Consider the following 14,717-nt stretch of genomic DNA (forward strand, 5'->3'; position numbering starts at 1 on the left):
CTGTTGTCCTGGTCTCATCCCTCTGTTGTCCTGGTCTCATCCCTCTGTTGTCCTGGTCTCATCCCTCTGTTGTCCTGGTCTCATCCCTCTGTTGTCCTGGTCTCATCCCTCTGTTGTCCTGGTCTCATCCCTCTGTTGTCCTGGTCTCATCCCTCTGTTGTCCTGGTCTCATCCCTGTGTATCTATTGTACATGTTACTGCTGTATCGAGAAACATACAACCTTCTTTCCCACTTCAACTGGTCGAAAACAAAACAAAAGCCTGACTGCTGTTTGTGTTGTCTGTGTAGGCGGTGACCAACATCAACATGCTGCTGGACAAGGCTGACCGGGTGTACCACCAGCTAATGGGACACAGACCCCAGCTGGAGAGTCTGCTGTCAAAGGTCAACGAGGCCGCACCTGAGAAACCCCAGGTCAGATACCAACCTCCGGTACATGATCTTCATCCGACTCACACCTCCACAGATTCACATTTCAGTAATTTAGCAGACACTCTCTTATCCAGAGTACATTCACTTGAGTAGGTAAAACAACCAAAATATTACAACCATTGCAAGTGAAACCTATCAGATGGATGACATTATTCCATAGGGTTTATTCTGTGTTTATCAGAAAGTAAAACAGCATGATGAATTTAACTGTTTTACTGGAAGTGTTGAACTAGTATCTGATGTTTGACGCTGTTGTCATGCTCCTATAGGATGATTCTGGAGCAGGGGCGGGGCTTGGAGCGTCCTCGGCCAATGTGAACAGGTACATCCAGCAGCTTGCCCAGGAGTACAGCGGAGACTGTAAGACGTCCTTCGACGAGCTCTCCAAGATCATACAGGTGAGAGACGGGGGGGACGTGATGAGCACAAATTGAATCATGTACTTCCTAGTTTACTTCCTGGTTATGGGTCAATATGTCCGCCAGTTCACCCATCACGGAACATTGACCTGAACGAGGATGCCTCTTTTTTAGTAATTATATTTATTTGGAGCTTCACCGCTGTTCAAACAGCAGGTCCTACATTCAAGTATGTTGTATGATTTTAAAGAGTTATCATTCCTAATCTCCATTTCCCCCTCCTTTCCCCTCCAGAAAGTCCTGGCGTCCCGTAAAGAGCTGCTAGAGTACGACCTGCAGCAGCGTGAAGCCGCCACCAAGTCCTCTCGCTCCAGCTCCCATCAGCCTACCTTCACAGCCAGCCAGTACAGAGCCCTCTCTGTGCTAGGTACAGTACTTAACATACACTACTTTACCCTGACTGGTTATGCTTCCCAGCCCTTCCAGTGAGCTTTGAATATAGAGCTATTCGGTGTTCTCTGTTTCCTGTTCCTCGTGTGCTGTTTATTGTGATCCAGTGGTGCGTCCACTGTGGCACCCTATCACCGATCGTGCACGGGCCTTGGTTAAAAGTAGTGCGATTTGGGATGCAGACTATGTTTATTGTCATATTATTTCTAAAACTGCTGCAAATCAATTTCCCATTTGGGACCCATTTGCCAAAGTAGCAGACGCGTTTATCCAAAGCAACTTCCAGTATTGAGAGCATGTTTTTTTTCTCTTTTACGGGTGGACTAATAACAAAGTTCTATCTATCTAGGCTGCGGACACACGTCCTCCAACAAGTGTTATGGCTGTGCCTCGGCCGTGACGGGTCATTGTATTATCCTCCTGAGGGCCCTGGCCACCAACCCAGCCCTGCGGCAGATCCTGGGGCTCCAGGGGCTCATCCGAGAGCTGTTTGAGTACAACCTGAGGAGGGGCACCGCTGCCATGAGGGAGGAGGTCAGACAACTGGTCTGCCTGCTCACCAGGTACAGTGGTTGTTTGTGCTCTCATAGATGGTGTTAGCCTGCTGAGCTAAAGCGTATGCATTAGCTTGGAGACCTAACCAAACATCCGTTACAAACATATGCACATAGCTCACATGCGCATACACGTATAAGTGTACATATGCCCAACCGAGTGTTAAACCTGGGTAGTCTGTGTGCTACAAGACTGTGTAAGGCCTCTGAGCTGAAGCCTAGGCATTCCATTACACACAGTAAACCCATTCTCATCTGTGTCTCCATCTCCCTGTGCAGAGACCAGCCAGACGCCACTCAGCAGATGAATGACCTGATCATCCACAAGGTGTCCGCTGCTCTGAAGGGCCACTGGGCCAACCCTGACCTGGTCTCCAGTCTGCAGTATGAGATGCTTCTGCTCACCGACTCCATCTCCAAGGAGGGGGGCTGCTGGGAGCTACGACTGCGATGTGGTGAGGGATTTTCTCCTCTTCTCTCTCTCTCCTCTCCTCTCATCCCTTTTCCCCTTTTAATAATCTCATGAATAATCCCAATCTCTCTCTGTGTCTATAGCCCTGAATCTGTTCCTGATGGCCGTGAACATCAAGACTCCTGTAGTGGTGGAGAACATAACTCTGATGTGCCTCAGGATCCTACAGAAACTCATCAAGCCCCCTGCCCCCACCTCCAAGAAGAACAAGGTACATTACGACACTACACAGCGCCAGTCAGTCAGGTCATACTTGCCTCGCAACGGCTTGGTGCGCGTTTGAGAGAGACCACATTGCGGTCTGTGATTGCGGAGCGACTGATCTACACATTTTTATAATGAGAGTCGTTTTAGGATTTAAGGTGATTTTGATTTGTCAGTCGATGTAGTCGATTTTTGAGGAAACGTGGTGTTTCTGTGTTTACAGGATTCTGCTGTGGAGTCTCTGACTACAGTGAAGCCCTACTGCAATGAGATCCATGCTCAGGCCCAGCTCTGGCTTAAGAAGGACCCCAAAGCATCTTACGAAGCCTGGAAAAAGTGCCTTCCAGCAAGATGTGAGTAGATGTGATTTAAAAATATATATATATATATATATATATTATAGTCGCGCCGGTCGGCCAGTTCATCCAGCACAATATATCATACTTTCTTACACAAAACATAGCTAGCTAACGTTAGGTAGCTAGCTAGCTAAGGTTGGTTACGTAAAGTTTAAATCCACCAAACTTTGGGAAACTGCCATGCTGCTCACATTTAATTTGCACTGCTAGTGCTAGCTACAATCAATGAGATACATTGCTTACATTTACTACCGAAACTAGCTAGTTAGGTAGCCAACGTTACCCCCAACAAGACTGTACCACAACTCAATGTTGATAATATATCCTAGCTACATTCTTCCACAAAACATAGCTAGCTAGCTAAAAAGGTTCAGAGAAGGTTCAAAGCCAATGCCAAACTTTGGGAAACGGTCACACAGCTAGCTAGCTACCTTACAATGCATGCAATGGGCATTGAAAAACTAGCTAGGTAGGCTACTCCATAGACCAAGCTACGGTAAGACGAGATAGCCAGATTTCAGACAAGTTACTTGTACCCAGAAAAGAGTGTGCTGCACCCTAGTAAAACAACATTAGAACGATTGCTTGCTTTGCGCGACCTGCTTTGTGCAGTCAAAATATAATGAAATGCTTACTAACTTGGTTAGCTACGTGATTAAATTAGTCTGTTGTCAACAAATCAACTTTTTTTTTAGACTATTGTCTTTTAACCAAGCAAGAGAAATAAACGTTCAATCAGTACTGAGTTTAATTAACAAAATCATTTTGAAACGAATGCTTCCAGACTGTCCATTTTTAAATGGTCTGTTGAAGTCAATCTGTTTAGAACAGGGTTCGTAGTGTAATGGTTAGAGTTACCGCCTTTGGATTTGAAGATTGCGGGTTTGCCTCCCTGAGGAAACATTTGAACCATTCTTTCGTTTATAGTTTTGACAGCCACCAATTATACACGTCTATGTTTGGGCCAAATCAAGGCCAGTCCGGATCCGAGCAAATCTGAACCATATGGGTTCAGATTTGATCCAGACTGGACCAAAAATCAACGTCCATGGACGAGATTCTATAAAAACACGCCCCTTTTGATAAAGCTACACGTTTTTTGTAGCAGGTTAGGAGAATTTACACAACAGGTTAGGAGAATTAACATAGCAGGTTAGGAAAAGGGTTAGGATTAGCGAAAATGCTCTCCTAACCTGCTACGAAAAGTCACTTGTATCGAAGTGCTGTGTTTTTACGGAGTCCCGTCCATGGACATTGAAATCGAGGCCAGTCCGGACTGCACCAAAAAAAAGACAGCCGGTCCGGACTGCACCAAAAAGATGTCCAGAAGACGTCGGTGTAGGTCCCCTTAGTGGGAAGTAGCCATCAACAAGTAAAAAGCTGGAGGGGGTCTGGGGGAACTCACTTATTCAGTGCTTTGAGTCACATACAGGAACTGGTATGTTCTTAATGTACAGTGCCTTGCAAAGGTATTCACCCCCCTTGGCGTTTTTCCTATTTTGTTGCATTACAACCTGTAATTTAAATGGATTTTTATTTGGATTTCATGTAATGGACATACACAAAATAGTCAAAATTGGTGAAGTGAAATGAAAAAAATAACTTGTTTCAAAACATTCTAAAAAATAATTTACGGAAAAGTGGTGCGTGCATATGTATTCACCCCCTTTGCTATGAAGCCCCTAAATAAGATCTGGTGCATCCAATTACCTTCAGAAGTCACATAAGTAGTTAAATAAAGTCCACCTGTGTGCAATCGAAGTGTCACATGATCTGTCACATTATCTCAGTGTATATACAGTGAGGGAAAAAAGTATTTGATCCCCTGCTGATTTTGTACGTTTGCCCACTGACAAAGAAATGATCAGTCTATAATTTTAATGGTAGGTTTATTTGAACAGTGAGAGACAGAATAACAACAAACAAATCCAGAAAAACGCATGTCAAAAATGTTATAAATTGATTTGCATTTTAATGAGGGAAATAAGTATTTGACCCCCTCTCAATCAGAAAGATTTCTGGCTCCCAGGTGTCTTTTATACAGGTAACGAGCTGAGATTAGGAGCACACTCTTAAAGGGAGTGCTCCTAATCTCAGTTTGTTACCTGTATAAAAGACACATGTCCACAGAAGCAATCAATCAATCAGATTCCAAACTCTCCACCATGGCCAAGACCAAAGAGCTCTCCAAGGATGTCAGGGACAAGATTGTAGACCTACACAAGGCTGGAATGGGCTACAAGACCATCGCCAAGCAGCTTGGTGAGAAGGTGACAACAGTTGGTGCGATTATTCGCAAATGGAAGAAACACAAAATAACTGTCAATCTCCCTCGGACTGGGGCTCCATGCAAGATCTCACCTCGTGGAGTTGCAATGATCATGAGAACGGTGAGGAATCAGCCCAGGACTACACGGGATGATCTTGTCAATGATCTGAAGGCAGCTGGGACCATAGTCACCAAGAAAACAATTTGTAACACACTACACCGTGAAGGACTGAAATCCTGCAGCGCCCGCAAGGTCCCCCTGCTCAAGAAAGCACATATACAGGCCCGTCTGAAGTTTTGCCAATGAACATCTGAATGATTCAGAGGAGAACTGGATGAAAGTGTTGTGGTCAGATGAGACCAAAATCGAGCTCTTTGGCATCAACTCAACTCGCCATGTTTGGAGGAGGAGGAATGCTGCCTATGACCCCAAGAACACCATCCCCACCGTCAAACATGGAGGTGGAAACATTATGCTTTGGGGGTGTTTTTCTGCTAAGGGGACAGGACAACTTCACCGCATCAAAGGGACGATGGACGGGGCCATGTACCGTCAAATCTTGGGTGAGAACCTCTTTCCCTCAGCCAGGGCATTGAAAATGGGTTGTGGATGGGTATTCCAGTATGACAATGACCCAAAACACACAGCCAAGGCAACAAAGGAGTGGCTCAAGAAGAAGCACATTAAGGTAATGGAGTGGCCTAGCCAGTCTCCAGATCTTAATCCCATAGAAAATCTGTGGAGGGAGCTGAAGGTTCGAGTTGCCAAACGTCAGCCTCGAAACCTTAATGACTTGGAGAAGATCTGCAAAGAGGAGTGGGACAAAATCCCTCCTGAGATGTGTGCAAACCTGGTGGCCAACTACAAGAAATGTCTGACCTCTGTGATTGCCAACAAGGGTTTTGCCACCAAGTACTAAGTAATGTTTTGCAGACGGGTCAAATACTTATTTCCCTCATTTAAAATGCAAATCAATTGATAACATTTTTGACATGCATTTGTCTGGATTTTGTTGTTGTTATTCTGTCTCTCACTGTTCAAATAAACCTACCATTAAAATTATAGACTGATCATGTCTTTGTCAGTGGGCAAACGTACAAAATCAGCAGGGGATCAAATACTTTTTTCCTCACTGTATACACTTGTTCTGAAAGGCCCCAGAGTCTGCAACACCAAGCACGCGGCACCATGAAGATCAAGGAGCTCTCCAAACAGGTCAGGGACAAAGTTGTGGAGAAGTACAGATCAGGGTTGGGTTCTAAAAAAAAATCTGACACTTTTAACATCCCACAAATACCATTTAAATTCATTATAAAAAAATTGAAAGAATTTGTCACCACAACAAACCTGCCAAGAGAGTGCCACCCACCAAAACTCAAGGACCAGGCAAGGAGGGCATTAATCAAAGAGGCAACAAAGAGACCAAAGATAACCCTGAAGGAGCTGCAAAGCTCCACAGCGGAGATTGGAGTATCTTATAATATAATAATAATATGCCATTTAGCAGACGCTTTTATCCAAAGCGACTTACAGTCATGCGTGCATACATTTTTTTTGTGTATGTCCATAGGACCACTTTAAGCCGTACACTCCACAGAGCTGGGCTTTACGGAAGAGTGGCCAGAAAAAAGCCATTGCTTAAAGGAAAAAATAAGCAAACACATTTGGTGTTTGCCAAAAGGCATGTGGAAGACTCACCAAACATATGGAATAAGGTACTCTGGTCAGATGAGACTAAAATTGAGCTTTTTGGCCAACAAGGAAAACGCTATGTCTGGCGCAAACCCAACACATCTCATCACCCAGAGAACACCATCCCCACAGTGAAGCATGATGGGGCAGCAACATGCTGTGGGGATGTTTTTCATCGGCAGGGACAGGGAAACTGGGCAGATGGATTGATGGATGGTGCTAAATACAGGGAAATTCTTGAGGGAAACCTGTTTCAGTCTTCCAGAGATTTGAGACTGGGACGGAGGTTCACCTTCCAGCAGGACAATGACCCTAAGCATACTGCTAAAGCAACACTTGAGTGGTTTAAGGGGAAACATTGAAATGTATTGGAATGGCCTAGTCAAAGGCCAGAACTCAATCCAATTGAGAATCTGTGGTATGACTTAAAGATTGCTGTACACCAGCAGAACCCATCTAACTTGAAGGAGCTGGAGCAGTTTTGCCTTGAAGAATGGGCAAAAATTCCAGTGGCTAGATGTGCCAAGCTTATAGAGACATAACCCAAGAGACTTGCAGCTGTAATTGCTGCAAAAGGTGGCTCTACAAAGTATTGACTTTGGGGGGGGGGGGGTGAATAGTTATGCACGCTCAAGTTGTCTGTTTTTTTTGGTCTTATTTCTTGTTTGTATCACAAGAAAAAATATTTTGCATTTTCAAAGTGGTAGGCATGTTGTGTAAATCAAATGATACAAACCCCCAAAAAATCCATTTTAATTCCAGGTTGTAAGGCAACAAAATAGGAAAAATGCAAAAGGGGGGTGAATACTTTCGCAAGCCACTGCAAAGCAGCTGTTGATATTCAACCCCTCCCCTCTTTAAAGGGAGAATCCATATGTTTTGCATGAATGCAAAATGGCCATGTCTACGATGTAACAGCCAGTGCCCGGTTTCCCCGATAGTGATGTAACTCAAGCTTACGAGTGTTTTTTTTTAAACGATGCGTCTTTTCTATAACGGCCGAAGAACTCCCTAAACGCCGCGTAGGGAGAACTTTCAATAAGTATGTCGTTAGAGCATGTGTCGATCAGCGTTCTCCATTCAAATCTTACCTTGACATTAGATACTGACGACGGATCAAGGTCCTAGAGAGAACTGTTCACCTATGGCTGCTAATATTGAGGCGGCTTTATTCTTCTAATGCTTAGGCTATGCACTAAATCGAATATTTCACTGCGCAGATGTTGTTAGGCCTACATGTCATGAAATTGAGACAAAAATTAGACAGTGGCCTAGAATTAGCAAAATAGAACTCAATTGATTGAGCATGAAATTGATTTCAATGTGGTTCCAATATATCGGCCCTATGTAGCCTACTGCATTTATCTTTTAATGCAGTCATCTTGGTTTTCATTTTGAAGTATCTTTTTACCATTTCCTTGTTTATAATAATTACAAAGACATTGGCAATGTTGTATTGTAGTCAACTTCATTCTGAAGTTATCGGCGGTCACAGAGAGACATATAAACATCTTGGTTCATTGTCGAGATCTTCTGTGTATAAAGTGACGCTGAAGGGCAGAAAGCGTCCAGCGACCCAGTTAGCCGTTCTACGAGTGGTCTGAGGCACTCTGTAAATAACAAGTGTTTTCTAGTGCAACTTTAGTAACGATGGTTTTGCCAAACAGCGCGGAGATTTAACGATGCGCCTACGAAGGTTCTGACGATGAACTTAGCCTTGAGATGCTTTTGGGAAACCGGGCCCTGGATAATAAATGATGTTGGACAAAACACCGTAATAACATCATTTGAAGCGCAAATTACATTTTTGAAAGACACTTTTTGCATGTGGAAATGTTGTGTAATTTAATTTGGTATAATCACCTTCCGGTGTAAAAACTATGGAAATTAAAAACAAAAAACGGTGTTTTAAGTGAGAAGTAGGGATTGGTCTGAAGCTGGAGGATAAAGGAGATTCACATGAGCACCAGAATGCCTACTCCACCCATGCTCCACTAAGGTTTTCCAGCACACAGCTTTGACCTACTACAGTAGCTATGTTGGTTTATTGTACTTCAACATTGTTAGGCAGGTTGCTCAGGATTCAAACCTTCTCAAACAGCCTGATTCACACTCTTAGAGGAGGTGCTCTCACAATAATGTGATTTGTACCGCATACTAGTTCAAATATTGGATTCTTCACACACCACACTAAGCCCATTCCACTACCCTTTTTCAAGCTTTTAAAAATTATATGCAAGCAAGCTCTGCTTTTATACTTACAAGACCATCCTGCTTGATTGAGCTGTTTTGTCTTGTAGTAATGTGGTGCCTGCCTGTATTTCCTAAAACTTTTTATTTTATTAATACATGTCATTGGGATTTTTATTTTATTTCATAACATATTTTCTTTGATCAGTAGGTGCCCAACATAACAACCTATGGTGGTGTGTTGGATACAGTCACTGATTATATAGAGGTCTATGGTTTAAAATCAGTAGCATCTAGTGGAAAGTAAGTCATGATACAGATATATGATACAGGTATACAGAAGAACGGTAGTGTTATTGCTGAAGCGAGTGCATTGATTATGGAACTTGGAGGAACTCTCCCTTTTTTTTAAATATTGGGTGAGCTTTAAACGGTATGCAAACTATCCCTTTAAACAATGTGTACGACCTTTTTTTCTGCCCACCCAGGCCAAGAGACGGTATCTAAGCCCCAGAACAAGGCTGAGGTGCGCAGACGCTACCTAATGGAGAAGTATGTGTGGAAGTGGAAACAGTTCGCGAGGTCACGCTCAGAGGGCCTGTTCCCAAGGCTGCTCAAACTGGGACACAACAACTGGCTCAGACAGGTAAGGACACCCCCACTGCTCTTACAGTGTTGCATATTATTACACCATTTATATATTTTTTTGTTAGGGACACTGTTACTGGTACTGTTCGGTTATGGTACGTACCCACCAGTGTTGTAGTGGATGGTTTAGGCTGGTATAAACCGTATACCCACTTTATTTTTACATTTTGTGGGCATTGCGCGTATACTCACTTCTTAATCCCCACGATGTGTGTCAAAGTCGTGTTATGGAGGTCAGAACGTTTAGCTTAATGTTTGATTTAACTATTATTTCGTCACATTTGTAATAAGCACAGGAATGTGCACACGGCAGTAGGCCTACGCGCAAATGTTCCAAAAAATTGCAATTTTCAGGAAAACACAGTTCTAAAATGAACACTGCACACGCGAGAAGTTTCATGGACAGAGATGGAAATATTCTAAAGATGCAACAACTATCACGGGTCGCTGTGTGACTAGAATAATGTCTGGCAGCTAGAAATGAAATGAAAAGACATTCAGAGTGTATGTCACTGTTTGTCATAGAATTTCACAGAAGGGCGCCTTTCCTTCGCCGGGCGGAACGTTTGGGATTGTTTTGGGCAAAAATTAGAGTATACCCACTTCTCCAGGCAACAGTACACCACCAATACACACCATTCAGCTTTTAGATTTGAAAAGGTTTGGCCTCCAGAATGGTTAAATTAGACGCTGCACCTTTCAATGAGACCACATGGGGACTGAGGCTCATGTAGCTGGGTCTAGACAACAGATGGACTCCTCTCACTTTTTTATAGCATTTTTCACTTCCATGCTAACATTTCTACGGCTGTAATCTCCTCTGTCTCCCAGGTGCTGTTCACCCCAGCCACCCAGGCAGCGCGGCAGGCAGCCTGCACCATCGTTGAGGCCCTCACCTCCATCCCCAGCCGCAAGCAGCAGGTGCTGGACCTGCTCACCAGGTAAGGGGCCTCTTTGGGTTGGAAAAGGTATCACTGTTAAAAGATGCTTTCAAGTTTCAAATTGACACTATGTTGACGGCTGATGTCGCCAAGAGGTAGCATATACACTTTGTTTTCGAAAGCGTTCCACAGGGATGCTGGCCCATGTTGACTCCAATGCTTCCCACAGTTGTGTCAAGTTTGCTGGATGTCCTTTGGGTGGTGGACCATTCTTGATACACACGGGAAACTGTTGAGCGTGAAAAACCCAGCAGCGTTGCAGTTCTTGACACAAACCGGGGAGCCTGGCACCGACTACCATACCCCGTTCAAAGGAACTTCAATGTTTTGTCTTGCCCATTCACCCTTTGAATGGCGCACACACACAATCTATGTCTCAATTGTCTCAAGGTTTAAAAATCCTTCTTTAACCTGTCTCCTCCCCTTCATCTACACTGATTGATGTGGATTTAACAAGTGACATCAATAAGGGATCATAGCTTCCACCTGGTCAGACTATCATGGAAAGAGTAGGTGTTCTTTAATATTTTGTATACTCAGTGTACAGAAAAAGATTAGTGGCCCCAGAACAGAGCCTTGGGGGACACCAAACATAACTGGGAAGGATTTGTCATCTATGTGAGCGAATTCTGTCAGTTAAGTTGGATGGTTAATACGAGGTATTATTAATGTTGGTAGCTGGGCCAGACGGAATCTGCTGTGAAAAATTGGCATCAATACCCTTACGAGGTTGTTTTTTTTAGTGCTTGCTTTGTATGTTGGGATAATATCTCATCTTATATGTCAAACAGCTTTTCTAACACGTATTTGTCTGTCCCTCAGTTACCTGGATGAGTTGAGCATCGCGGGGGAATGTGCAGCAGAGTATCTTGGTCTGTACCAGAAGCTCATCAAGCCTCCTCAGTGGAAGGTGTACCTGGCCGCCCGAGGAGTCCTGCCCTACATCGGCAACCTCATCACCAAGGAAATAGCCAACCTGTTGTCTCTGGAGGAGGCCACTCTCAGCACAGACCTGCAGCAGGGATACGCCCTCAAGAGCTTGACTGGTATGTAGCCTGTCACCTTTCATTCACCTAAACTAAGGCACTTGCATTAACTGATCTTATATGGATAGTTGACTCAAATAAAACATTAACATGATTTTCCACTTACACTATATATACAGCAGTATGTGGACACCTCTTCAAATTAGTGGATTCGGCTATTTCAGCCACACCCGTTGCTGACAGGTGTATAAATTCGAGCACACAGCCATGCAATCTCCATAGACAAACATTGGCAGTAGAATGGCCTTACTGAAGAGCTCAGTGACTTTCAACGTGGCACCGTCATAGGATGCCACCTTTCCAACAAGTCAGTTCGTCAAATTTCTGCCCTGCTAGAGCTGCCCCGGTCAACTGTAAGTGCTGTTATTGTGAAGTGGAAACGTCTAGGAGCAACAACGGCTCAGCCGCAAAGTGGTAGGCCACACAAGCTCACAGAACGGTACCGCCGAGTCCTGAAGCGTGCAGTGCGTAAAAATCGTCTGTCCTCGGTTACAACACTCACTACCGAGTTCCAAACTGCCTCTGGAAGCAACGTCAGCACAATAACTGTTCGACTGGAGCTTCATGAAATGGGTTTCCATGGCCGAGCAGCCGCACACAAGCCTAAGATCACCATGCGCAATGCAAAGCGTTGGCTGGAGTGGTGTAAAGCTCGTCGCCATTGGACTTTGGAGCAGTGGAAAGGCATTCTCTGGAGTGATGAATCACGCTTAACCGTCGACGGACAAATCTGGGTTTGGCAGATGCCAGGAGAACGCTACCTGCCCTAATGCATAGTGCCAACTGTAAAGTTTGGTGGAGGAGGAATAATGGTCTAGGGCTGTTTATCATGGTTCAGGTTAGGCCCCTTAGTTCCAGTGAAGGGAAATCTTAACGCTACAGCATACAATACATTCTAGACAATTCTGTGCTTCCAACTTTGTGTCAACAGTTTGGGGAAGGCCCTTTCCTGTTTCAGCATGACAATGCCCCCGTGCACAAAGCGAGGTCCATACAGAAATGGTTTGTCGAGATCGGTGTGGGAGAACTTGACTGACCTGCAAAAAGCCCTGACCCGAACCTCATCGAACACCTTTGGGATGAATTGGAACTCCGACTGCGAGCCAGGCCTAATCGCCCAACATCAGTGCCCAACCTCACTAATGCTCTTGTGGCTGAATGAAAGCAAGTCCCCGCAGCAATGTTCCAACATCTAGTGGAAAGCCTTCCCAGAAGAGTGGAGGCTGTTATAGCAGCAAAGGGGGGGACCAACTCCATATTAATGTCCATAGTTTTGGAATGAGATGTTCGACAAGCAGGTGTCCACATACTTTTGGTCATGTAGTGTACCTTGGCTTTAGTCGATTCACCAAGATATTTATCTAATGCAGATACTTTTGTTTGTTAGAATTATGTGAAAATGTCCTAAAACGATAAGCTTCAATGATAATATGCTACCTATCCCCTGTGTCTTCTAGGCCTGCTGTCGTCCTTTGTGGAGGTGGAGTCCATCAAGCGTTACTTTAAGAGTCGTCTGGTGGGCACGGTGCTGAACGGCTACCTGTGTCTCAGGAAACTAGTGGTGCAGAGGACCAAGCTCATCGACGAGACCCAGGACATGCTGCTGGAGATGCTGGAGGACATGACCACAGGTATAAAGCTAGTTAATATATAGACCCAGGACATGCTGCTGGAGATGCTGGAGGACATGACCACAGGTATAAAGCTAGTTAATATATAGACCCAGGACATGATGCTGGAGGACATGACCACAGGTATAAAGCTAGTTAATATATAGACCCAGGACATGATGCTGGAGGACGTGACCACAGGTATTAAGCTAGTTAATATATAGACCCAGGACATGATGCTGGAGGACGTGACCACAGGTATAAAGCTAGTTAATATATAGACCCAGGACATGATGCTGGAGGACGTGACCACAGGTATAAAGCTAGTTAATATATAGACCCAGGACATGATGCTGGAGGACGTGACCACAGGTATAAAGCTAGTTAATATATAGACCCAGGACATGATGCTGGAGGACGTGACCACAGGTATAAAGCTAGTTAATATATAGACCCAGGACATGCTGCTGGAGATGCTGGAGGACATGACCACAGGTATAAAGCTAGTTAATATATAGACCCAGGACATGATGCTGGAGGACGTGACCACAGGTATAAAGCTAGTTAATATATAGACCCAGGACATGATGCTGGAGGACGTGACCACAGGTATAAAGCTAGTTAATATATAGACCCAGGACATGCTGCTGGAGGACGTGACCACAGGTATAAAGCTAGTTAATATATAGACCCAGTACATGCTGCTGGAGATGCTGGAGGACATGACCACAGGTATAAAGCTAGTTAATATATAGACCCAGGACATGATGCTGGAGGACATGACCACAGGTATAAAGCTAGTTAATATATAGACCCAGGACATGATGCTGGAGGACGTGACCACAGGTATAAAGCTAGTTAATATATAGACCCATTACATGCTGCTGGAGATGCTGGAGGACTTGACCACAGGTGTGTGCCACACAAAATACACACTTTGAGTTGATCATATCCGTTTGAACCATAGAAATAGAAGTAAACTCAATATGGCCGCCGGTCCACCGATCACGGAACGTTGACTTGAATGAGAATGTCCATTCTAATAACTATATTTCTATGCGGTGCTGGAATCGGTGGTGTCAGAGTGGAAATGTGTGCTTTTTTTTTTTCATTCTCCAGGGACCGAGTCTGAGACCAAGGCCTTCATGGCAGTGTGTATTGAGACAGCCAAGAGATACAACCTGGATGACTACAGAACGCCGGTGTTCATCTTTGAGAGACTCTGCAGCATCATCTACCCCGTAAGTGGCTTCTTCTCTGTTCCTGCTGTAACTCCAAGTCTATGGGTCAATTCCTCTTTCCTTGATTCCTTGCATCCTCTTTTCCTCGCCTCCTTCTCAAAACGCATTGGCGAGGTCCGAGGGGAGGGACCTTGGACCTTCTCAAAGGCGAGGAGATGGGGAGCAAAAAAAATAACAGAATCTCCTCCTCTTCCTCTTCCACACCCTCCTCTACCTTCTACCCTCCTCCTGCTCTTCCTCCCCCTCCA

At 44.5% G+C, this 14,717-nt stretch overlaps 1 protein-coding gene across 12 annotated transcripts in view; it reads left to right on the forward strand.

The window, feature by feature from the left end:
• Positions 1–14,717, forward strand: part of LOC121537745 (E3 ubiquitin-protein ligase UBR4-like) — a 126,731-nt gene that overhangs the window by 99,626 nt on the left and 12,388 nt on the right. For 9 of the 12 annotated variants that reach the window (XM_045207276.1, XM_045207278.1, XM_045207281.1 and 6 more), the window contains 12 exons: positions 290–433; positions 703–831; positions 1,087–1,219; positions 1,592–1,805; positions 2,076–2,251; positions 2,352–2,479; positions 2,696–2,825; positions 9,472–9,629; positions 10,463–10,572; positions 11,395–11,618; positions 13,076–13,249; positions 14,348–14,469. In XM_045207276.1, the coding sequence (XP_045063211.1) occupies positions 290–433; positions 703–831; positions 1,087–1,219; positions 1,592–1,805; positions 2,076–2,251; positions 2,352–2,479; positions 2,696–2,825; positions 9,472–9,629; positions 10,463–10,572; positions 11,395–11,618; positions 13,076–13,249; positions 14,348–14,469 (1,842 nt within the window). The remainder of the gene's footprint in view (positions 1–289; positions 434–702; positions 832–1,086; positions 1,220–1,591; positions 1,806–2,075; positions 2,252–2,351; positions 2,480–2,695; positions 2,826–9,471; positions 9,630–10,462; positions 10,573–11,394; positions 11,619–13,075; positions 13,250–14,347; positions 14,470–14,717) is intronic. The other 3 variants (XM_045207279.1, XM_045207286.1, XM_045207287.1) reach the window with 1 other exon arrangement.

Source organism: Coregonus clupeaformis, chromosome 24 (assembly GCF_020615455.1).
Source record: "Coregonus clupeaformis isolate EN_2021a chromosome 24, ASM2061545v1, whole genome shotgun sequence".
In the NCBI taxonomy this organism is placed as follows: domain Eukaryota; kingdom Metazoa; phylum Chordata; class Actinopteri; order Salmoniformes; family Salmonidae; genus Coregonus; species Coregonus clupeaformis.